This window comes from Salvelinus fontinalis, chromosome 2 (genome assembly GCF_029448725.1).
Source record: "Salvelinus fontinalis isolate EN_2023a chromosome 2, ASM2944872v1, whole genome shotgun sequence".
NCBI lineage: Eukaryota > Metazoa > Chordata > Actinopteri > Salmoniformes > Salmonidae > Salvelinus > Salvelinus fontinalis.
This window is the reverse complement of record NC_074666.1, coordinates 3,332,740-3,346,313: the sequence shown is the minus strand read 5'-3', so window position 1 is coordinate 3,346,313 and position 13,574 is coordinate 3,332,740. Positions and strand designations below refer to the sequence as shown.

The 13,574-nt window shown below is 46.9% G+C and overlaps 1 protein-coding gene across 2 annotated transcripts in view; it reads left to right on the top strand.

Annotated features, from left to right (window-relative positions):
- Positions 1 to 13,574, top strand: part of tek (TEK tyrosine kinase, endothelial) — a 69,071-nt gene that overhangs the window by 44,065 nt on the left and 11,432 nt on the right. For both annotated transcript variants that reach the window (XM_055944311.1, XM_055944302.1), the window contains exons 11-16: positions 40 to 198; positions 520 to 654; positions 8,763 to 8,875; positions 9,117 to 9,297; positions 9,925 to 10,022; positions 10,160 to 10,397. In XM_055944311.1, coding sequence (XP_055800286.1) covers positions 40 to 198; positions 520 to 654; positions 8,763 to 8,875; positions 9,117 to 9,297; positions 9,925 to 10,022; positions 10,160 to 10,397 — 924 coding nt within the window. The remainder of the gene's footprint in view (positions 1 to 39; positions 199 to 519; positions 655 to 8,762; positions 8,876 to 9,116; positions 9,298 to 9,924; positions 10,023 to 10,159; positions 10,398 to 13,574) is intronic.

Below are 13,574 nucleotides of genomic sequence, written 5' to 3'. Positions count from 1 at the left end.
TTTGAACACTTCTCTTGTCTCTTCCTCTCTTTCTCTCAGTCCCTCCGATGCCCCAGTATCCTCCCATGTTGAATGGTAGTGGTCCGTATCACCTGGTTGTGCTGGTCAACAAGGAGCCGTACACAGGAGACGGACCGGTGACCTCTGTCAAGGTCATCTACAAGCAGGTCAATACCTCTGTATGGAAGACCATTGAAGGTAGTGTACACCATATACATGAACTCTTACCTGTACTGTACACCACAGACATGGACTCTGACCTGTACTGTACACCACAGACATGAACTCTGACCTGTACTGTACACCACAGGCATGAACTCTGACCTCTACTCTACCTAGATCAGCTCTTCTACTCTGGCCTCTGGTCTCAAAGGAAGGATAATGATTTGCTAAATGTTACCCATGAAGTGTGACAGAGATATCACATTCCTCTCCCCTCTCTTTCTCCCTCCCTCTATATCTCTCTCTCTCCCTCCCTCTATATCTCTCTCTCTCTCTCCCTCCCTGTCTCTCTCTCAGTGGTTGGTCCAGTAGTGAAGCTAGAGAACCTGTCTCCGATGACCCACTACACCACCTTCATCCAGTTGAGTCGCCATGGCGCCGGTGGGGCGGGGTTTCCAGGTCCAGAGGCCAGCTTCTCCACACAGATGCTTGGTGAGAACCATAGAACCATTACGATCCATAGAATTAGAATGTCTTTGTAAGAACCATATGATCCATAGAATTAGAATGTCTTTGTAAGAACCATACGATCCATAGAATTAGAATGTCTTTGTAAGAACCGTACGATCCATAGAATTAGAATGTCTTTGTAAGAACCATACGATCCATAGAATTAGAATGTCTTTGTAAGAACCATACGATCCATAGAATTAGAATGTCTTTGTAAGAACCATACGATCCATAGAATTAGAATGTCTTTGTAAGAACCATACGATCCATAGAATTAGAATGTCTTTGTAAGAACCATACGATCCATAGAATTAGAATGTCTTTGTAAGAACCATACGATCCATAGAATTAGAATGTCTTTGTAAGAACCATACGATCCATAGAATTAGAATTCACTAACATTCTAGTTCTGTGGTAATAACCACCCCAGTAACCTTATTCAGATGCTGGTCTGAACCACCCCAGTAATCTTATTCAGATGCTGGGTAGTAGATCAGAACCACCCCAGTAATCTTATTCAGATGCTGGGTAGTAGATCAGAACCACCCCAGTAATCTTATTCAGATGCTGGGTAGTAGGTCTGAACCACCCCAGTAATCTTATTCAGATGCTGGGTAGTAGATAAGAACCACCCCAGTAATCTTATTCAGATGCTGGGTAGTAGATAAGAACCACCCCAGTAATCTTATTCAGATGCTGGGTAGTAGATCAGAACCACCCCAGTAATCTTATTCAGATGCTGGGTAGTAGATCAGAACCACCCCAGTAATCTTATTCAGATGCTGGGTAGTAGGTCTGAACCACCCCAGTAATCTTATTCAGATGCTGGGTAGTAGGTCTGAACCACCCCAGTAATCTTATTCAGATGCTGGGTAGTAGGTCTGAACCACCCCAGTAATCTTATTCAGATGCTGGGTAGTAGATAAGAACCACCCCAGTAATCTTATTCAGATGCTGGGTAGTAGGTCTGAACCACCCCAGTAACCTTGTTCAGATGCTGGGTAGTAGGTCTGAACCACCCCAGTAATCTTATTCAGATGCTGGGTAGTAGATAAGAACCACCCCAGTAATCTTATTCAGATGCTGGGTAGTAGGTCTGAACCACCCCAGTAACCTTGTTCAGATGCTGGGTAGTAGGTCTGAACCACCCCAGTAATCTTATTCAGATGCTGGGTAGTAGATAAGAACCACCCCAGTAATCTTATTCAGATGCTGGGTAGTAAGTAAGAACCACCCCAGTAATCTTATTCAGATGCTGGGTAGTAGGTCTGAACCACCCCAGTAATCTTATTCAGATGCTGGGTAGTAGATCAGAACCACCCCAGTAATCTTATTCAGATGCTGGGTAGTAGATCAGAACCACCCCAGTAATCTTATTCAGATGCTGGGTAGTAGATAAGAACCACCCCAGTAATCTTATTCAGATGCTGGGTAGTAGATAAGAACCACCCCAGTAATCTTGTTCAGATGCTGGGTAGTAGATAAGAACCACCCCAGTAATCTTATTCAGATGCTGGGTAGTAGATAAGAACCACCCCAGTAATCTTATCCAGATGCTGGGTAGTAGATAAGAACCACCCCAGTAATCTTATTCAGATGCTGGGTAGTAGATAAGAACCACCCCAGTAATTTACATTTACATTACATTTAAGTCATTTAGCAGACGCTCTTATCCAGAGCGACTTACAAATTGGTGCATTCACCTAATGACATCCAGTGGAGCAGCCACTTTACAATAGTGCATCTAAATCTTTTAAGGGGGGGGGGGGGGGGGGGGCAGAAGGATTGCTTTATCCTATCCTAGGTATTCCTTGAAGAGGTGGGGTTTCAGGTGTCTCCGGAAGGTGGTGATTGACTCCGCTGTCCTGGCGTCGTGAGGGAGTTTGTTCCACCATTGGGGTGCCAGAGCAGCGAACAGTTTTGACTGGGCTGAGCGGGAACTGTACTTCCTCAGTGGTAGGGAGGCGAGCAGGCCAGAGGTGGATGAACGCAGTGCCCTTGTTTGGGTGTAGGGCCTGATCAGAGCCTGAAGGTACTGAGGTGCCGTTCCCCTCACAGCTCCGTAGGCAAGCACCATGGTCTTGTAGCGGATGCGAGCTTCAACTGGAAGCCAGTGGAGAGAGCGGAGGAGCGGGGTGACGTGAGAGAACTTGGGAAGGTTGAACACCAGACGGGCTGCGGCGTTCTGGATGAGTTGTAGGGGTTTGATGGCACAGGCAGGGAGCCCAGCCAACAGCGAGTTGCAGTAATCCAGACGGGAGATGACAAGTGCCTGGATTAGGACCTGCGCCGCTTCCTGTGTGAGGCAGGGTCGTACTCTGCGGATGTTGTAGAGCATGAACCTACAGGAACGGGCCACCGCCTTGATGTTAGTTGAGAACGACAGGGTGTTGTCCAGGATCACGCCAAGGTTCTTAGCGCTCTGGGAGGATGACACAATGGAGTTGTCAACCGTGATGGCGAGATCATGGAACGGGCAGTCCTTCCCCGGGAGGAAGAGCAGCTCCGTCTTGCCGAGGTTCAGCTTGAGGTGGTGATCCGTCATCCACACTGATATGTCTGCCAGACATGCAGAGATGCGATTCGCCACCTGGTCATCAGAAGGGGGAAAGGAGAAGATTAGTTGTGTGTCGTCTGCATAGCAATGATAGGAGAGACCATGTGAGGTTATGACAGAGCCAAGTGACTTGGTGTATAGCGAGAATAGGAGAGGGCCTAGAACAGAGCCCTGGGGGACACCAGTGGTGAGAGCGCGTGGTGAGGAGACAGATTCTCGCCACGCCACCTGGTAGGAGCGACCTGTCAGGTAGGACGCAATCCAAGCGTGGGCCGCGCCGGAGATGCCCAACTCGGAGAGGGTGGAGAGGAGGATCTGATGGTTCACAGTATCGAAGGCAGCCGATAGGTCTAGAAGGATGAGAGCAGAGGAAAGAGAGTTAGCTTTAGCAGTGCGGAGCGCCTCCGTGATACAGAGAAGAGCAGTCTCAGTTGAGTGACTAGTCTTGAAACCTGACTGATTTGGATCAAGAAGGTCATTCTGAGAGAGATAGCAGGAGAGCTGGCCAAGGACGGCACGTTCAAGAGTTTTGGAGAGAAAAGAAAGAAGGGATACTGGTCTGTAGTTGTTGACATCGGAGGGATCGAGTGTAGGTTTTTTCAGAAGGGGTGCAACTCTCGCTCTCTTGAAGACGGAAGGGACGTAGCCAGCGGTCAGGGATGAGTTGATGAGCGAGGTGAGGTAAGGGAGAAGGTCTCCGGAAATGGTCTGGAGAAGAGAGGAGGGGATAGGGTCAAGCGGGCAGGTTGTTGGGCGGCCGGCCGTCACAAGACGCGAGATTTCATCTGGAGAGAGAGGAGAGAAAGAGGTCAAAGCACAGGGTAGGGCAGTGTGAGCAGAACCAGCGGTGTCGTTTGACTTAGCAAACGAGGATCGGATGTCGTCGACCTTCTTTTCAAAATGGTTGACGAAGTCGTCTGCAGAGAGGGAGGAGGGGGGGGGGAGGGGGAGGAGGATTCAGGAGGGAGGAGAAGGTGGCAAAGAGCTTCCTAGGGTTAGAGGCAGATGCTTGGAATTTAGAGTGGTAGAAAGTGGCTTTAGCAGCAGAGACAGAAGAGGAAAATGTAGAGAGGAGGGAGTGAAAGGATGCCAGGTCCGCAGGGAGGCGAGTTTTCCTCCATTTCCGCTCGGCTGCCCGGAGCCCTGTTCTGTGAGCTCGCAATGAGTCGTCGAGCCACGGAGCGGGAGGGGAGGACCGAGCCGGCCTGGAGGATAGGGGACATAGAGAGTCAAAGGATGCAGAAAGGGAGGAGAGGAGGGTTGAGGAGGCAGAATCAGGAGATAGGTTGGAGAAGGTTTGGGCAGAGGGAAGAGATGATAGGATGGAAGAGGAGAGAGTAGCGGGGGAGAGAGAGCGAAGGTTGGGACGGCGCGATACCATCCGAGTAGGGGCAGTGTGGGAAGTGTTGGATGAGAGCGAGAGGGAAAAGGATACAAGGTAGTGGTCGGAGACTTGGAGGGGAGTTGCAATGAGGTTAGTGGAAGAACAGCATCTAGTAAAGATGAGGTCAAGCGTATTGCCTGCCTTGTGAGTAGGGGGGGAAGGTGAGAGGGTGAGGTCAAAAGAGGAGAGGAGTGGAAAGAAGGAGGCGGAGAGGAATGAGTCAAAGGTAGACATGGGGAGGTTAAAGTCACCCAGAACTGTGAGAGGTGAGCCGTCCTCAGGAAAGGAGCTTATCAAGGCATCAAGCTCATTGATGAACTCTCCAAGGGAACCTGGAGGGCGATAAATGATAAGGATGTTAAGCTTGAAAGGGCTGGTAACTGTGACAGCATGGAATTCAAAGGAGGCGATAGACAGATGGGTAAGGGGAGAAAGAGAGAATGACCACTTGGGAGAGATGAGGATCCCGGTGCCACCACCCCGCTGACCAGAAGCTCTCGGGGTGTGCGAGAACACGTGGGCAGACGAAGAGAGAGCAGTAGGAGTAGCAGTGTTATCTGTGGTGAGCCATGTTTCCGTCAGTGCCAAGAAGTCGAGGGACTGGAGGGACGCATAGGCTGAGATGAGCTCTGCCTTGTTGGCCGCGGATCGGCAGTTCCAGAGGCTACCGGAGACCTGGAACTCCACGTGGGTCGTGCGGGCTGGGACCACCAGGTTAGGGTGGGCGCGGCCACGCGGTGTGAGGCGTTTGTATGGTCTGTGCAGAGAGGAGAGAACAGGGATAGACAGACACATATTTGACAGGCTACAGAAGAGGCTACGCTAAAGCAAAGGGGATTAGAATGACAAGTGGGCTACACGTCTCGAATGTTCAGAAAGTTAAGCTTACGTAGCAAAAAATCAATAAAATTAAAAATCTTATTGACTAAAATGATATAGTACTGCTGGCTGGTGAAGTAGCCTGGCTAGCAGTAGCTGCGTTGTTGAAAGTGAAGCTGGCTAGGTGACCTCGACAGTTTCTCTAAGTTTCTCTAAACTACACAATTATCATGGATACAAGGACAGCAAAGACAACTAGCTAACACTACGCTAATCAAGTCGTTCCGTTGTAATGTAAGTTTCTACAGTGCTGCTATTCGGTAGAAGTTGGCTAGCTAGCAGTGTTAGCTAGCAGTGTTGGCTAGGTAGGAGGACGGCAGCGCGGCAGGCGAAACTAGCTGGGTAGCTAACCGATAATTACTCAGAGTTACACAATTATCTTAGATACAAAGCTAGCAAAGAAAACTATGTAGCTAGCTAACACTACACAAAACAAGTCGTTCCGTTGTATTGTAATCGTTTCTACAATGCTCTTCGGTGGCAAGCTGGCTAGCTAGCAGTGTTGGCTACGTTGCGTTAATTTCGAACGAAAATAGCTCGCTAGCGAACCTCAATAACGACGCAATTATGTTTGATAAAAGACGGCTATGTAGCTAGCTAAGATCAAACAAATCAAACCGTTGTACTGTAATGAAAATGAAAATCAGACCGTTGTACTATAATGAAATGTAATGAAAAGTTATACTACTATTCGGTAGACGGTGGACGTTTGCTAGCTGCTGGGCAGATAGCAGTGGACAACGAGACGACGAAATACGATAATTACGCAGTTATCTTTGATACACAGACGGCTATGTAGCTAGTTAAGAAGAAATTGCTAAGGTTGGACAAATTAAATCGTTGTACTATAATGAAATGTAATGAAAAGTTATAAAAGTTATACTACCTGCAGAGCGAATGCAGAGCGAATGCAAATGCGACCGCTCGCCCCAAACCGGATGTCGGAAAAAAAAAATCTTATCCAGATGCTGGGTAGTAGATCAGAACCACCCCAGTAATCTTATTCAGATGCTGGGTAGTAGATGAGAACCACCCCAGTAATCTTATTCAGATGCTGGGTAGTAGATCAGAACCACCCCAGTAATCTTATTCAGATGCAGGGTAGTAGGTCTGAACCACCCCAGTAATCTTATTCAGATGCTGGGTAGTAGATAAGAACCACCCCAGTAACCTTATTCAGATGCTGGATAGTAGGTCTGAACCACCCCAGTAATCTTATTCAGATGCTGGGTAGTAGGTCTGAACCACCCCAGTAATCTTATTCAGATGCTGGGTAGTAGGTCTGAACCACCCCAGTAATCTTATTCAGATGCTGGGTAGTAGATCAGAACCACCCCAGTAATCTTATTCAGATGCTGGGTAGTAGGTCTGAACCACCCCAGTAATCTTATTCAGATGCTGGGTAGTAGATCAGAACCACCCCAGTAATCTTATTCGTTCTCTTTATTCTTAACCTCAGGTCATATATATTACATGACCAATAGTATGTGGACACCTGCTGGTCCAACATCTCATCCCAAAATCATGCTTGTTCATTAATATGGAGTTGGTCCCTCCCTTTGCTGCTATAACAGCCTCCACTCTTCTGGGAAGTTTTTCCACTAGATGTTTGAATATTGCTGCTATAACAGCCTCCACTCTTCTGGGAAGGCTTTCCACTAGATGTTGGAACATTGCTGCTATAACAGCCTCCACTCTTCTGGGAAGGCTTTCCACTAGATGTTGGAACATTGCTGCTATAACAGCCTCCACTCTTCTGGGAAGGCTTTCCACTAGATGTTGGAACATTGCTGCTATAACAGCCTCCACTCTTCTGGGAAGGCTTTCCACTAGATGTTGGAACATTGCTGCTGTAACAGCCTCCACTCTTCTGGGAAGGATTTCTACTAGATGTTGGAACATTGCTGCAGACACTTGCTTCCATTCAGCCACAAGAGCATTAGTGAGGCCGGGCACTGATGTTGGGCGATTAGGCCTGGCTCGCAGTCAGCGTTCCAATTCATCCCAAAGGTGTTCGATGGGGTTGAGGTCAGGGCTATGTGCAGGCCAGTCAAGTTTTTTCACACCAATCTCGACAAAACATTTCTGTACGGACCTCGCTTTGTGCACGTGGGCACATTCCCCAAATTGTTGCCACAAAGTTGGAAGCACAGCATAGTCTAGAATGCCATTGTATGCTGGCTGTAGCATTAAGATTTCCCTCCACTGGAACTAATGGGTCTAGCCCGAACCATAAAAAACAACCCCAGACCATTACTCCTCCTCCACCAAACTTTACAGTTGGCACTATGCATCCGGGCAGGTAGCGTTCTCCTGGTTTCCGCCAAACCCAGATTCGTCCGTCGGACTGCCAAATGGTGAAGCGTGATTCATCCCTCCAGAGAACGCGTTTCCACTGCTCTAGAGACCAGTGGCGGCGGAGCTTTACACCACTACGGCCGACGCTTGGCATTGCGCATGGTGATCTTATGCTTGTGTGCGGCTGCTCGGCCACGGAAACCCATTTCATGAAGCTCCCAATTAACAGTTATTGTGCTGACGTTGCTTCCAGAGGCAGTTTGGAACTCGGTAGTTAGTGTTGCAACTGAGGACAGACAATTGTTTTGCACGTTAAACACGTTTCAGCACTCGGCGGTCACGTTCCTGTGTGGCCTACCACTTCACGGCTGAGCCGTTGTTGCTCCTAGATGTTTCCACTTCACAATAACAGCACTTACAGTTAACCAGGGCAGCTCTATCAGGGCAGAAATTTGACCAACTAATTTGTTGGAAAGGTGGCATCCTATGATGGTGCCACGTTGAATGTCACTGAGCTCTTCAGTCAGGTCATTCTTCTGCCAATGTTTGTCTATGGAGATCGCATGGCTGTGTGCTCTATTTCATACACCTGTCAGCAACAAGTGTGGCTGAAATAGCTGAATCAGTCATTTGAAGGTGTCCACATACTTTTGTATATATAGTGTAAGCATTGAGCTACTACATCAAGATGAGGAATTTTCCTCTGATCTTGACCTAATAAATGAGACATGGAGGCCTTACAGGAACCTGATTTACCGCTAGCCTCTGAGTTACATAGCTAACCCCATAAACAATGAGATTTTAGACTGTTTGCCCAAGGAATTTCACTACTAAATCAACTGACCTATGGCGGAGGATCCCAGTCTCCCAATGACCTCTAACCCTGAGACATGGTTGTAGACTCCTATGAACGTTAAACAGCCATGTATCAGGGTTAAATTACCTCAACGACTCCCCCCCCCCCCCCTCCAGACGTCCCGCTCCCCTCGGGGGTGAGGCTGGTCCCTGAAACCCAGACCTCCCTGAGTCTGTCCTGGGACCGTGTGATGGGGCCTGGGTCGGCTACGGAGGACTGGACCTACCAGGTAAGTGTCTCTGTGTGTGGCTCAGTTGGTAAGAGTGTCGTGTTAGCAATGCCAGAGTTAAGGGTTCAACTCCCACCTGGGTCGCATACATTAAAATGTATGGGCTCACTGTACTGCAAGTTGCATCTGTTACAGTATGTACATTGTAGTGTTCATTATTTTGTCTGTTGGAAGACCTACGTCAGCAGCGATTCACCAGGTCTGAATAACGGATGATTCTATGATATTATTCTATTACCAGGTGGAGTGTGTTCAGAGCTCGGATCCCGGGACCATTAAGACCTACCAGCTCCCATCCAACTCCACTGGTCTCAAGTTGCCAGACTTGAAGCCCAGACACAAGTATGAGTGTAGAGTGAGGATAATGACAGTGTCAATGGGACAACACAGCCAGCCTGTCTCTGCATGGACACTCAGTAATGGTAATGACAACAACAAGAAAAAAAACACACTTGATCAGGTTTAACAACTTAGGACCGGTGGAAGATGATCTGCCAAACGAAAAAGAAAAATGAGCACCAGAGATTCTGATCTTATTGACTCCAGTGATTTAGTTTACTTGTTTAAAAAAAAAAAAAATATCAATGTATTGTTTTGTTCCTGTGTCTCCAGTTTGCCACAGGGCTACTATGGTGCTACAGATGTCTTCTACATAAATAAAATCCTACTGCATATACTTTTCACCTTTATTTAACCAGGTAGGCTAGTTGAGAACAGGTTCTCATTTGCAACTGCGACTTGGCCAAGATAAAGCAAAGCAGTGCGACACAAACAACAACACAGAGTTACACATGGAATAAACCATACATACAGTCAATAATACAGTAGAACAAAAGAAACAAAAAGTATATATACAGTGAGTGCAAATGAGGTAAGATAAGGGAGTTAAGGCAATAAATAGGCCATAGTGGCGAAGTAATTACAATATAGCAATTAAACACTGGAATGGTAGATGTGCAGAATATACACAGCTAGAACAGCTTTCATTTCTTCCAATTCCCTCAAAGTGACCTACTCTTACACCTGTCCTATCCCGTCTGTTCTGTCAGAGTTGCCCCCGGCTCCGTCCGCCATCAGGAGCTGCAACATAACAGACACCTCAGCCATCATTACCTGGTCTCTGGCCGAGGGTCACTCCATCTCCAAGGTCATTCATTGATTGATTATTTGAATTGATTTAAAAGTACATATAAAGCAGCTCCAACCAGAGAACACTTTCTAAACAATTCACAAGGAATTAGCACAGCAATGAACCTGCAGCCTTCTTTCCATTGTGCTCCTTAGGTGATGCTGCGTTTCCAAGACAACACCCTGGCCGACTACAGCCAGCTGGCAGAGATCAACGTTCCTCAGCAGGGGGAGGGGCCAGGGCAGCAGGCAGCCAATCAGATGCAGTTCCAGCTGCGTGGTCTGAAACCTGACACTCCGTACCTGGTGGAGATCTGGTCCAAGAACAACATGGGAGAGAGTCTAGAGAAACCTCAGATCCCCCTCCGGACCATGACGCTGCAGGAGAGCTCTCGTAAGTTAGTTACCCACAAAACATCACAGGAAATATATTGTAAGTTAGTTACCCACAATACATCACACCAGTAAGTTAGTTACCCACAAAACATCACAGGAAATATTCTGTAAGTTAGTTACCCAACAATGCATCACACCATTAAGATAGTTACCCACAAAGCATCACAGGAAATAGCCTGTAAGTTAGTTACCCAACAATGCATCACACCATTAAGATAGTTACCCACAAAACATCACAGGAAATATCCTGTAAGTTAGTTACCCACAAAACATCTCTACCGCTCCTGCTGCTCCAATTGAAAGTGGAGCAGCAGCACGACCAGGTGGACTGGGGACAGCAAGGAGTCATCAGGCCAGGTAGTCCTGAGGCATGGTCCTAGGGCTCAGGTCCTCCGAGAGAGAGAGAGAGAGGAGAGAGGAGAGAGGAGAGAGGGGAGAGGAGAGAGAGAGGAGAGAGAGAGGAGAGAGAGAGAGAGAGAGGAGAGAGAGAGAGAGAGAGAGAGAGAGAGAGAGAGAGAGAGAGAGAGAGAGAGAGAGAGAGAGCATACTAAAATTCACACAGGACACCGGATCAGACAGGAGAAATACTTCAGATATAACAGACTGACCCTAGCCCCCCGACACAAACTATTGCAGCATAAATACTGGAGGCTGAGACAGGAAGGGGCAGGAGACACTGTGGGCCCATCCGATGATACCCCCGGACAGGGCCAAACAGGCAGGATATAACCTCACCCACTTTGCCAAAGCACATCCCCCACACCACTAGAGGGATATCTTCAACCACCAACTTACCATCCTGAGACAAGGCCGAGTATAGCCCACAAAGATCTCCCCCACGGCACAACCCAAATTCTAGGGACAATAAGGAGGCCTGCGTCTTGTGACCGTAGCGTACGTGTAGGTATGTATGTCAGGACCAAATCGGAAAGATAGGTAGGGGCAAGCCCATGTAATGCTTTGTAGATTAGCAGTAAAACCTTGAAATCAGCCCTTGCCTAAACAGGAAGCCAGAATAGTAACAGTAATATGATCACATTTTTGGTTCCAGTCAAGATTCTAGCAGCCGGATTTAGCACTAACTGAAGTTTATTTAGTGCTTTATCCGGGTAGCCGGAAAGTAGAGCATTGCAGTAGTCTAATCTAGAAGTGACAAAAGCATGGATACATTTTTCTGTGTAATTTTTGGACAGAAAGTTTCAGATGTTTGCAATGTTACGTAGATGGAAAAAAGCTGTCCTTGAAACAGTCATGATATGTTCGTCAAAAGAGAGATCAGGGTCAAGAGTAACGCCGAGGGCCTTCACAGTTTTATTTGAGACGACTGTACAACCATCAAGATTAATTGTCAGAACCAACAGAAGATCTCTTTGTTTCTTGGGACCGAGAACAACCATCTCTGTTTTGTCCGAGTTTAAAAGTAAAAAATGTGCCACCATCCACTTCCTTATGTCTGAAACACAGGCTTCCAGGGACGGCAATGTTGGGGCATCACCATGTTTCACCGAAATGTACAGCTGTGTGGCGTCCGCATAGCAGTGAAAGTTAACATTATGTTTCCGAATGACATCACCAAGAGGTAAAATATATAGTGAAAACAATATTGGTACTAATAGTGAAGGACCAATAGTGGTCCTTCGGCGCCTTGAGGAACACCGAAATGTACAGTTGATTTGTCAGAGGACAAACCATCCACAGAGACAAACTGATATTTTTCCGACAGATAAGATCTAAACCAGGCCAGAACTTGTCCGTGTAGACCAATTTGGGTTTCCAGTCTCTCCAAAAGAATGTGGTGATCGATGGTGTCAAAGGCAGCACTAAGGTCTAGGAGCACGAGGACAGATGCAGAGCCTCGGTCTGATGCCATTAAAAGGTCATTTGCCACATTTACCACCGTCTCAGTACTATGATGGGGTCTAAAACCAGACTGAAGCGTTTCATATACATTGATTGTCTTCAAGAAGGCAGTGAGATGCTGTGCAACAGCTTTTTCTAACATTTTTGTGAGGAATGGGAGATTCGATATAGACCGATAGTTTTTAATATTTTCTGGGTCAAGGTTTGGCTTTTTCAAGAGAGGCTTTATTACTGCCACTTTTAGTGAGTTTGGTACACATCCGGTGGATAGAGAGCCATTTATTATGTTCAACATAGGAGGGCCAAGCACAGGAAGCAGCTCTTTCAGTAGTTTAGTTGGAATAGGGTCCAGTATGCAGCTTGAAGGTTTAGAGGCCATGATTATTTACATCAATGTGTCAAGCGATATAGTATTAAAAAACTTGAGTGTCTCCCTTGATCCTAGGTCCTGGCAGAGTTATGCAGACTCAGGATAACTGAGCTTTGAAGGAATACGCAGATTTAAAGAGGAGTTCGAAATTTGCTTTCTAATGATCATGATCTTTTCCTCAAAGAAGTTCATGAATTTATCACTGTTGATGTGAAAGCCATCCTCTCTTGGGGAATGCTGCTTTTTAGTTAGCTTTGAGACAGTATGATTTTTTTGGGGGGGGGATTGTTCTTATTTTCCTCAATTAAGTTGGAAAAATAGGATGATCGAGCAGCAGTGAGGGCTCTTCGATACTGCACGGTACTGTCTTTCCAAGCTAGTCGGAAGACTTCCAGTTTGGTGTAGCGCCATTTCCGTTCCAATTTTCTGGAAGCTTGCTTCAGAGTTTGGGTATTTTCTGTATACCAGGGAGCTAGTTTCTTATGACAAATGTTTTTTATTTTTGGCTAACAGCCTGCTGCCTGGCCTGCACCCTATCTCGTTGTGGAGCTAGGGGAGTTAGAGCCCTGTCTGTTCATAGATAAGATGAGAGCACCCGTCCAGCTGGGATGGAGTCCGTCACTTCTCAACAGGCCAGGCTTGGTCCTGTTTGTGGTTGAGTCCCAGAAAGAAGGCCAATTATCTACAAATTCTATCTTTTGGGAGGGGCAGAAAACAGTTTTCAACCAGCGATTTGAGTTGTGAGACTCTATTGTAGAGCTCATCACTCCCCCTAACTGGGAGGGGTCCCACAATACATCACACCATTAAGTTAGTTACCCACAATACATCACACCATTAAGTTAGTTACCCACAATACATCCCACCATTATGTTAGTTAACCACAATACATCACACCAGTAAGTTAGTTACCCACAATACATCACACCATTAAGTTAGTTACCC